At 50.7% G+C, this 11,484-nt stretch overlaps 1 protein-coding gene across 2 annotated transcripts in view; it reads right to left on the reverse strand.

Moving 5' to 3' along the window:
- PIK3CD (phosphatidylinositol-4,5-bisphosphate 3-kinase catalytic subunit delta) overlaps positions 1-11,484 on the reverse strand; it is a 57,815-nt gene that overhangs the window by 19,850 nt on the left and 26,481 nt on the right. Inside the window, exons 3-10 of one of the 2 annotated variants that reach the window (XM_019511771.1) lie at positions 10,826-11,054; positions 9,855-10,084; positions 8,879-9,004; positions 8,064-8,213; positions 7,177-7,266; positions 5,453-5,674; positions 2,138-2,234; positions 1,557-1,687 (exon numbers count right to left, since the gene is read on the reverse strand). In XM_019511771.1, coding sequence (XP_019367316.1) covers positions 1,557-1,687; positions 2,138-2,234; positions 5,453-5,674; positions 7,177-7,266; positions 8,064-8,213; positions 8,879-9,004; positions 9,855-10,084; positions 10,826-11,054 — 1,275 coding nt within the window. Of the gene's footprint in view, positions 1-1,556; positions 1,688-2,137; positions 2,235-5,452; positions 5,675-7,176; positions 7,267-8,063; positions 8,214-8,824; positions 9,005-9,854; positions 10,085-10,825; positions 11,055-11,484 lie in introns of both variants that reach the window. The other variant, XM_019511770.1, reaches the window with a different exon arrangement.

Consider the following 11,484-nt stretch of genomic DNA (forward strand, 5'->3'; position numbering starts at 1 on the left):
CGTGCAGGACTTTGCAGTTCTAAGATGCAGGAACACATGAAGGATGGCAGAGATGCCTAAATCAGTAAGGATCAGCAAGGTCCAGGACAAAAGAAACCAGCATCCCTTCACTCAGGAGGCACAATGATGAAACAACGATGTCCAGCAAATGGCAATGCCAAAGCTGCCATGAATGGGGGCACAGCCCCTCTCCTCAGCTGCCACAGGATGACTGCTGCCACAGCACTGGTCTCTGGGGCTAGAGCAGTCACTGGAGGTGGGGGGAAGCTCTCAGTTCCTTTCTCAGCTCTAGGACTAAAATAAGCAGCTTGAGGGTGACAGAGGCCAGCTGTACCATAACTTTCTTTCCAGCTGGTTCCTTGCTTGAGCTAGGTAAAGGCCTGAATTCAAATTTCTTCTGGTGTGGCTGGAGCAGGGATTGAAATGCAAGATGAAAGGCCTAACCTAAGCAGATGGGAAGTCCCTCACAGTAACACAGAGGCAGGCTGTTCTCTGGCCTGGAGAGGCAGGAGCGGTTCCCAGGAACAGGGCAGCCTGAGACCTGGTCTGCCCAGTGTGCTCAGATGGGAAAATAGGAGAGGCCAATGAGCAGGAGGAGGACAGGAAAGTCCTCATCTTCTGCTTTACGTTACTGAGGCATTGGCAAAAGAGGGACGTGCTGCAGGAGCCCAGAGACTGGAACCCAGGATGGATGTAGGAAAGGCAAGAGCACAAGGGAATGGGCCACGCAGGGCAGAACTGAAGCTGACACCATCTTCCCACCCCCATAAATCTTACTTTTCTCGCCCCTCCACAGCACATGCTGAAGGGATGGTTGGCTCAGCTGATAGCATGGTGGAAAGGGTGTTGCCTGACGAAAGGGGACCTGTGGTTCAAGTCTCCAGTCGTGGATGGAACCACTTTGAATGGCTCGGCTCCCCCAGTTCCTCACTAAGTTACTCCCCATCCCTTCAGGTGCTCACCCAGCAAATGAGCAACCCCAACCCAGGCCCCCTCCCTCTCAGTCTGAGGGGAGTTTAACACAACTCCTTACAGGGTGTGAGACCTGGGACAGGTGAAGGCCATGGGCTTAAAAAAATAAGCCTGCAGAGATCCCAGCAGCTGCCAGATCAGAACCCAGGCTTCCCATTTGCAGCGTAAATGCCCAAGCCCCAGCAACAAGCAGCTCACAACCCACATCTCCACTGTGAAAGGCAGATGCCCGAGTCCTTAGACTACCAGGCCAGAGCCCTAGTCGCCACTCCTACTAACAGGGACAAGAGGAACAAGACGTCTCTAGGTTGATGAAGCAGAGCCAGTCCCCTGACACAGGTCAGCCTGAGACCCTGCTTGTCCTGCCTGCTGTAAGAGAGGCAGAGGAAGGGATCTGAATTGAGGTCTTTGCATTTCCCAAGCAAGAAACTAGCCAGCCAGCCTGTGGAAGCCAAGCTCCTTCCAGGAAGAGGAACACAGCCCATTTCCCCCCTGCCAAGCCAAATGCACCAGGCTGGAGGTAGCCCCAGGCTCGCTGCACCCTGGCGCAGTGAATCTGCTGCACCAACTCAAGGGCCAAGTACCTGTTCGTAAGATGGGTAGTGCACCGGATGGACCAAGACATTGGGAAAGCAGATAACCAAGGCTGCTGCACTCTCTGTGTTTGGGTTGCTCTGGACTGTGCCCATGGGATTCAACAGCTCCCCTTTCTCATCTGAAAAGGAAGACAGGCAGACATCACGAGGCTGGATTCCCCTGTGTAGTGAAGGGGTCAGCAGGAGAAGCAGCATGGTTCTAATTCTAGCTCTGCCAGTGACCTATTCTCCGGCCTTGGGCACATCACTTCATTTGCATGCGTCTCATTTCCCACTCCATCTTTGACCTGTCCTATATGCTTCAACTGTGAGCTCTCTGGGACATTGGCTGTATCTTACCAGAAGCATATAGCTCTGAGCTGATCTTGATGAGGCCTCTATGTGGCACTGCAATATCAATACCTAATAACAGAGCCACACCTCCAGTAGACAGATATTAAACTGAAATAGCTCTGTACTTCTGCTGCCCTTCTTACCATCCTCTGGACACTAACACACAAGGCAGGCTGTTGTCTCTCCTTGTGCTTCCACCCCGCCTGAACAACAGAAAGCTCCAGTTTGTGACGTACCTGGGAATGATGACCACATATGCAGACAGCACTCTCCTGCTTTTAGCTGGTCCTTGTAGTCAAAAAGCATGACATTCACCCAAGCTATTGGGCAGTCCTGCAGAAGGAACACAAGGTTGGTCAAGATGAAATTCTTCCAGGAGCCAGCTGCTGGAGGGAGGAGGGTTAGCAAGGAAGTACAAACACAGGCACCATAAAATATCAAAAAATTAGAGCCCTATGATCTCCCCCTTGCTCCCTTTAGGAACCACCATGACCTGGTAAACTTCCATTTGTAGAAAATATAGACATCACTTCACCCATCACTGGAGTGCAACTGTTTCTGGGGTGGGACCAGCAGAAAGCACTTCACATGAAGAGCACTGTGCCTAACAAACTGCACTGGGAGGAAGGGAGGGAGGCAGAATGTAGTTCACGAAGTTGGAAGTTGACCAGGCAAAAAGGACTGGCATTCCTATCTTTGAGAAAAGTCCCAGGAGATGCAGCTCACAAGCAGCAGGGACTTCAGAGAGAGTTATCATCCAGAAGCATGTCTCTTCCTAGCACTGCCTGAAGTATTGGTTCGGTATAGCTAAAACCAGACAGTCATCCACAGAACACCGACCCTGATGCTGCATAGCACTATCAAAAACAAAGCATCACCACATGCCTGGTACTTCAATGCTTGATAACAAGCATGCTTGGAGAACCTCTAGATTTCCAGGAAGACCTCTCAACCCTGGATCCCTCACTAAAATGTAAATCCTTGGTGGCAACCTAAGTACTTTATGCATTTCCAGACCTCCTGCTAAGCTATGCTAGTATGGGAAACAGTTCAGCTGTAATGGACTCAGAAACCTGGATATGGAGATAAAGTCAGGTATGTCAGATCAATGGGGAAAATTTTATTATTTAGTAAGTACGCCGTTCGTAGCTTTAGTATAACAAAAAGAGCTTTTCTTCCACAGAGGAAAAAAAAAATTTTATAAATGGAGCAGGCAGAAATAATACAACCTAACACACAAGACCATCCTCCCCTACTGCAGTTACACTAATGACATGATTTTGCTCATTCAGTTTTTCAGCAACATAGTTTGGCCAGCATCACGGTTCCAGCAGCACCAGCACTATTGTAGCATTCGGCCTGGTCAGTCAGAAAGCAAGTTAACACAGAAGCTGACTTCCCAAGATAGCGAGAGGGGGCAGAGATCTAGGAGATGAAGTTATCACTATGGTCAGTACTGACCACTTGAGTGAGAATACACACACACACGCAGATCAGATTTGAAAGAAGCCACAAAAAGACCTTTACTGTCCCTCCACCGTGATGTCCTGAAGAAAACATTAAGGCTTCCCTGGAAGACATGGACAGGGATTTCATTTGCAGGGGAGATAGGAACACCTGCTCTTTTCCTAGCATAGCACACATGAATCACTTCTGACCGACTTCTTGCAAGCCCCCAGCCCACACCACTGACCTAACTGGACTCTTAGGTATCTTCGGCATGATCCCATTTGCTGCGATACCTTCCAGTCTCTGATGGGGAGCCAAACACAACGGCAAAACCCTTCCTATCAAACCAAAACACAGTGTGGAGGCTCCAAAACAGCAAAGCAAGGTATCCAGTGGAGAAGGGCCAGAAAATGATGATGACTCAACATCTTCTAAGTAAGGACAAAAATACTTTTCACGTGATTCAGAGGCAATGAAACAAACCAGAAGGGCACTAACCGTATCACTCATTCTTGTTAAGTGTGCATGATCAATGCTTCTGAGTAGCAAATGATTCAGCCCCATATTTCTGCTTCCAGACAGTGCAGTCAGAGCTATCCAGGTAGTTCATGTAATACTGTAACTTCATAACTGCACTGAGATGAATCATCAACAAGCAAGAAGCCAATGAGGAACTGTGCAAAGCATCAGGGCATAAGGCTGGGACTTGCAAAGAAGCATAAGGAAATTGGACATCTAATTCACACCGACTTTTCAATGAGTTTTGAGTACTTAACTTCCTTAGATGTCTTTAAAAATCTCAGCCTGAAAACACACAGGTAAGCAAACTGTGCAAAGCTCAGCTCAAGCCAGCACTATAGATCTTACAGTGGAAATCAGCCTTTCCTGCTTTCCATATCAACAAGACAGGCACATGGGCGAGATGGTCTCAAAGTCAGCCAAACAGGCTGGTTCTGTTCTCTAATTGCCGTGGATGTGAATGCCACTCCTGAGTGACCACAAACACTCAACATTCAAAGGATTCATGAGTATCATTAATTGCACAACAGCTTCTACAGGATTCAGTTAGAGGCAGGAGACCCATGTCAGGCACTGTTCACTGACGTAACAAAAACGTGGTCCCTGCTTTGACACACAAGAGTCTCCAATCTCCAGCCCATAACCTACCCCACACACCTGTGGCCTAGAGGAAACTCCACTGGCGCTGAGCTCTGCTCCTATGGATTTCCATCAAGGCCAATATTGCTCTGCACAAACATCTCAGTCCCATCAGTGGAATGGAGGAGCCCGCAGATCTTATCATCCAACAGCCTCGGTTCTTCCCCTGGTTTTCTGCACCCTGGTAAATGTGGCCAGTGTATCCTCCCCTTCAGCTGTTCTCAGCTTCTGTGCAATGGCAGTGGTTTTGGGGGAGCTGAAAAACTTTTCTTTCATTTTTTTTTTAAGATGGTATCTAAGCCATCACACAGGAAAAAAAAAACAACAGGTTTTTTGTTCCTCTGTGGCCATGAAGAAATCCTTCAAATGCCACACCCTGGGGGGATTATATTTACTGAATAATCAGCACCAGGGAAGGGACACCAAGGATTCACAGATGATGCTCAAGGATATTAATTTTTACTGGAAGTATTGTGTTCTTGGGCACCAGATGACTCGTGCTTGGTCCCATATGGCACAATAGCCTTGAGCAGTCTTCTCCTTTGGGACATATTTGGTGAAACATGATGTCCCTCTTGTCTTCCCTCTGCCCAGGGTTTGCACAAACCCCCTTCACTGTTGCAGAGAAGAGGCACCACGTGACAAGTTTTAACCTCTGGCAAACCCTGGAAGGCTGAGAAGGGGAAATGAGTGCAAATCACTCCTCTTTTTTTTTTGCAGGTGAATTCACACTTACTTTCTTAATTCACCCTGACTGGTGCAGGGAGAGCAAAACACCCCATCTCCTGCAGAAGTTACATTACAACAGCCCCTCATAGTGGAAGCTCTTTCCATACTGGCTGAAGCTTTTTCCTCTTTGAAAGGCAAGAGCCCTGAGCCTTTCGCTTAGGGCAGCTTTTTTTCTCTGCCCTGATGAGACAGGCCCAGTGCCAGCCCACACTCACCGCCTTCTTGGACTTCTTCTTCGTGGAACGTGCCTTCTTGGCCTTCTCGATGACAGAGTAGAGGGCGAAGCAGAGCCGGGCCATGCGCGGCAGGTCACAGATGTTAATATCAAAGTCCAGCCGCTGCTTCCACACTGGCTCTGAACACACGTTCACCTCAGAGCTCGACACCATCTTGCAGAGCATCTCATTGCCATGGAAGAGGCCTGCCTGCACCACCAGCTGAGAACGAGAGAGAAGAGCACACAGGGGTCAGTGCTGACCTCATCTGACAGGGGGGTGATTAGAATGGGCCTGGGAGAGAAAACAAACACTCCCGGGCTCTACTCCCATTTCTTGCCACTTTCCTTTCCTTCTTCATGTCCTTGGGACAAAGCATTTACCAGTATTCACCAATTTGCTGGAATCTGACAGACGGCGCTGTAAGCACTTCTGCTATGGCCTCAAACTTATGACCTCTGGCCAACTGTCAACCATGCACCCTAGTGTCCATGCCACCCCAGCCCTTGCCACTGATGCACCCTCAGACCTTGATCAAGACCCTTCACTTCTCAGTGCACTCATCGCAGAGGCATCGCTTCCTTGAACCCACCACTAAGTGTGCATCATGGACTCTACTCTGTGCTCTGTTCACAGAGGAGACAAATCTGCTGCAGCCCCAGCAGGTGAGCCCATCTCTCTTGAGCTAGAGACACACGAAGCTCTGGAAGTCCCCGGTGTGTCAGCCAACATGGTCTCAGTTCCTCTGGTGCTGGGCTACATCAGGAAGCCCAGTGGGCAGAGACAATTTACCACACCTTAACCACTGAGAGGCAGGAAGGGTCCAGGAGAGGAACTGGGCCACACACCACAGGGAAGCCAATCATCAAGAACCTGGCAGGGGATAGGCTATGATGGAAGTAAATTAATAGTGTGTGTTGAGGGGGGGTGGAAGGTGGAACCAGCCTGGCTCCGGCACAAGTCCCGTAGCACATCCACTGGTAAAGTACAAAGCTATCTTTCTGCAATCTGCAAGGTCTCTGCAAGCCTCTGCCCATGCCCGTCACAGTACAGGGATGGCGCTGCCTCCCTCCTGGTCTGTGTTAACCCAGGCTCTACAAATTGTCACCAGTCCAGGTCCCCTGCCCACACTGGAAGCTGCTCACAGGGGAGTTGGACCAAAAGGTTTAACCCTCTTGCTGTCACCTATGAATCTCAGTCCTCCACCACCCAGTAACAAGACCAGAGCCCCAACAGATAGGAATGTCCACATATGGCACAGCCAGTGCATTCTCCATCTTCTTCTCGCTTGCTTGCCCCATGTTATGGACAAACCATTCACCTCCCAGAGCCCATCCTTTTTCCATTCCCCTCCAGTCCCTTGCTTCCAGGCTCACCTCCTCACCCTCCACCCTCTTCTCTAGTAGAGCCCCCTTTCTCTTCCTCTGCTCTTGCTGGTCTCCAGTATTTCTGCATCTGCACCAAGCAAGGTCACCACAGGCCAAGTGGCTGAGCTCACTACTCAGAAACCCACAGCAGGGGTTTCTAAGAATGTGCTGCTTGCTCAGGGAGCTGTTAGCTAGCGACCTCCCTCCCCCTTCCTGTTGTGCAGCATTTTAGAGGCAGCCCCAGAGCTGAATGAAGGCCAATGTGGTGAAAACACGTGACCTCAGGTTTTGGATCCCGGCTTTCTTTAACGCATGCAATAAACAACAAAACCCCCCACAAACCCAGCCTGCACATACCTTCATCCTCTCATCAGCGTTGACCTTACTGCCTTGCACCAGATCAATATAAAAGGGCTGCTCAAGGGACCACAGAGACCCACTGTTTGGCTAGAGAGAAGGGAAATAACAGAGCCTAAGTCAGAAAATGAACTGGGAGGAAGACCACCCTGCAAGGAGGCAAGCAGGGGTCCTGCAACATAGCAGCAGTGCATCCTCCCAGCCCTCCACTGAGTTATTCCCCTTGCACTGGGTGTTTGTGGGGGCACAACGTTTATACTACACATACAGATTGCCCAGGGAGCGGATGCCTCTCTCACCGTAGAGATAGTATTTAGTCTTCATCCAGGCATTTCAGATCTATATTTTCCCGTAACGTACCAAGGCCCAGAGAGACTACATGATTTGCCCAGGGTCACCTGGCTGGTCAGTGGCAGAGTCAGGAATAGACTGCATCTTTCCTGAGTCCCAGCTTAGTGGTCTATCCACTAGGCCACACATTGGCCAGGGGGCACAGTTCCTGCTCATGCCAGGGCTAAATTTGGCTCAGCAAAAGTAAATTATTTGTCCAAACCCAAACTGAGACACAGGCTAGGAGCTGGGATGAGAACCGAGACGCTCCAGGCTCCCAGTCCTGTGCTCAGACTTCCTGCCTTTGGAAACCAGGGGCCTTCCCCATTACAGGTTTCTTTGATGTCTGAATGAAACATGACTTGCAGTACTGCCTCGTGCAGTAATTGAGGAAGTTCTCAGTGTTGCTGCAGATGTGGGGAAAGCTGTCCACCCTGCTTGCTAGGCAGATGACACTAGCATCTCAGTCAGCACCACTGTGGGAAAAGGAGGGAAAGGACAAAAGGGCATGCTAGGGGACGAGACTCTGGGGAAGAAGGATGGTCAAGTGCCTCTACCTTTTTCTTGGGCAGTGGGGGAGGCTTGGCACCCATCTTTGGGGGATGGGTGATGCAGTTGGTCTGCTCATCTCGCATGGCAACGATGGTGGAGTAGTGCACCATCGTCAGGTGGGGCATCAGGCCCTGGTGCAGGCAGCTGCGGATGTACTGGTGGAAGAAGGAGCAGAGAGAACAGAATAATCTGTGCAGAACGGAAACAGCCTGGAAGCCAAGGGGATGTGGAATGGGCAGTGCTGGGGGGAAGCAGGCCTGGCTCGAGCAGGGAGCGAGGAGAAGGCAGTGTGAACATGACCCTGCAGCCCCCAAAGTTAGTTATTTCTGACAATTCCTCTATAAACTTGCCTCTTTCCTGGGAGACGTGTCTGACACAACGAACCCTGGAGACTTAAGCAAAGCTCCAACAGTGCATGGCTCAGGCACCTGAAGGCTTCCCTGACATAAGGGAAAGCTGCTGGAAAAGCCTAATGTTCCAGACAGCAGAGAAGCCAGTCATCAAAGCAAAGGGCACACACCAGAGGATGCTACACGTGACTTCTTCAGCAGTGGGGGTACTGCTCTATGTTGCCAGCTTAGAGGCAGAGCTCTCTCCCCCAAAAAGACTAATACTGTGGCAGGCCACATCCCAATAGAGGACACTGCCAGCACATCTAGACGGGTTGTGGATGTGAAGCAAGAGCAGGAGCATCCTACTGTTCCATCCCAGGGGACAAAGGGCCTTTGGGAAAGAGCCCAGCAGCAGACAAAGGCATGGGACTCACCTGGAACTGGTACAGAGGGTAGTTCCCATAGAGGTATTCACATTTTCCATTCACCTGTAGGGTATAGTCCTCTGGGCTCTCCACAGTCTGGTGGCGGAAAACGGTAGCTTGCTTCTTGATGGCGTAGCTCATTAATGTGCTGGGGTATTCCCTGGGGGAGATCTGGAAGGTGAAGCTCTCCTGCAGTCCCAAGAAAGCAACACGGGCACTCAGATACAGGCTCAGCAAGGGCTCAGCCCAGCACAGAAAACAGCAGCAATAAGAGTCAAGGACCCCAAGATGCAGAGGAAAGAGTAAAATACCAGGGATAGACCCAGAAATGCAGAGAAAGTCAGAAGAGCAGAGCATGACTGCAGGCCAAAGCAGACTGGAGCAGCCATCTCATGTGACAAGCACAGGCCTGGGAGCTAGGATCTTCTCAAGCCCTGTACCAGGAGCTGCCACCTCCATCCCTGGGTCCTTGGACAAGTTATTCCAAACCTCCTGTGGCCATCTGCTGCAAGGGGGAACAAGGCTACTAAACAGGCCTGACTGCTGGGCAGGTGCTAAGCATTCTGGCTGGCTGCATCCAGCCTGAGCAGGCAGCTCCATGTCATGTCCAGGCACAACTTGAAAAGATCAGAGTTAACAGAGAGCAGCAGGTGGGAGCAAGAGGTTACACCAGGTGCCCTGGGGGACACAGACTAACACCTGGAAGCAGCGCATTTAGATCATGAGATCATCCACCTCTTTCAACCTGTTCCAGCAGCTACAAATTTTGCAAACACACATACACAGGGGACCTTGGCTTGTGGGGCATGGGCAAAGCTGATCTGGGAAGGGTATGGCTCCATCACCACCTGTTAGCTATCAGCTCATACAGACTCCTTCCCAGCTATCCCCATCAACGGTAGCCCAAGCAGTCAAAACTGCTCCCGAACACACAGGGTTACTGCCTGCCCCTACCCCAGCACCTTTTCCCATGTTTTGGTTCCTGGATTAGGAGCTAGAATTGAGAGCAAAAGCACAGACAAGGAGTTCACGGCTTTACCCCGCCAGATTCAAACATGACGTTGACAAAGATGTTCTTGTGGGGGACGTGCAGAGGGCTGGTCCCGAGGCCTTTGGCCAAGGGCTCTAGCTGCAGGGGAAAGCTGTACTCCATCCAGGCCATCCAGCTCAGCTGCTGCCGCTTCGCTGCCCTCTCCTCACAGAACTGGCGCATTTTGGTACGGAAGTCGCTCACCTCTGGGTCCGGCACAGAGTCAAACTCGTGCAAACCTGAGCAGTGTGGTCAGAGAACAGACGCATGTAAGGACAACCGCACAGCCCTAGGGCAACCAGTCTCTAATAATCAGCTGCATGGGGAGATCAGACCCTCCACTCAGGGTCAGACTGATCACTATATTTGGGGTCAGGAAGGACTTTTGGTCACACTACTATGGACTGTGGGGTTTTTTGCCTTCCTCTGTAGCAGGGTTCATTGCCTTTTACCTGGGATCTTTTGAATGTATACTAACAGCCCTAAACAGAAGTAGGACATTGGCTGCCACGGTCCCACTCCTTTACCTGTGGCAGGTTAGGGTGTTGTGTCTCATATCGCGACAGGGTTGGCAGCAGTTTTACAAAGAGTATGAATTGTATAGGGTGGTTTGGATAGGGGTGATGCTGCCTCAGGCAGGGAGTTGAACTAGATGTGACCTCTGGAGACTTCCAGCCCTGCCTCTCTCCGATTCTTTGGAAACACCACTTCATACACAATAGAAACGCCCACAGCATCAGCTTCTGCTGGCTGCATGCTTACACCAGTCTGACACAGAGACTCCAGCTGGGAGACTGGGATGAGAGGAGAGACTGCGCCCCTTCCCCAGCCAATGCACACAGTGTTCCTCTATGTGGACTGCTGCTAGGGTTGAGAGTAAGCGAGCTCCTCTAGGGACTGTGCTCCTGGACACTTCTGCCCCCAGTGAAAGCAACCTGCCCCCAGTGCAAGGACTGGGGAGGCAAAAGGATGGGACTGACCTTTGCCAATGAGCAAGCTGATCTGGGAATTAATCAGCTTCTTGACCCGGTCACCTTCTCGCGCCACGAGCCGCAGAACAGGCAGGAAGGGCTGGATGTCACAGAGACGCCGCTGCTCATCCTCCAGCTCCTGCTGCTCAGCTGTCTGATTGATGCAGGTGAAGACATAGGCCTCGGGATCATTGAGCATGTGATATAAAGGTTCATACTGCGCATGCTGCCAGACCACCTGGAACAAACCAACAGCCAGGTGAGGCCACTGGCGCACTGGCTGAACCACCGCACTCCTCCCAGCCCCTCCATTCATTGCCTGTCCTATATCCATGGCCTCCCCAGGAAGTCAAGCCATTCCGCTGGCAGGTGCAGCCATTAACTGGAGTCCTGCTGTACCAGGGTCCCTACCCTCAGAGGCAGCATGCTGCAAGTCCCTACCCTCAGAGGCAGCATCCCGAGAAGTTCTGGACTCCACATCTGCAATGACACCCTTGGGTAGTGCCGCAGTGCACTACAGTGGTGCATCTACACATGCACTTTAATGAACGTTAGTTTATTTTAATGTGCATAAAAGCCTCGCTAAAAAAAAAAAGTGATATTTAGTTAATGAACATTAAAATAGGCTAACACACATTAAGCATCACTAAAAAAAAAAAAAAAAAAAT

The sequence above is a fragment of the Gavialis gangeticus genome, unplaced genomic scaffold, assembly GCF_001723915.1.
Source record: "Gavialis gangeticus isolate Ggan-Ray unplaced genomic scaffold, GavGan_comp1, whole genome shotgun sequence".
NCBI lineage: Eukaryota > Metazoa > Chordata > Crocodylia > Gavialidae > Gavialis > Gavialis gangeticus.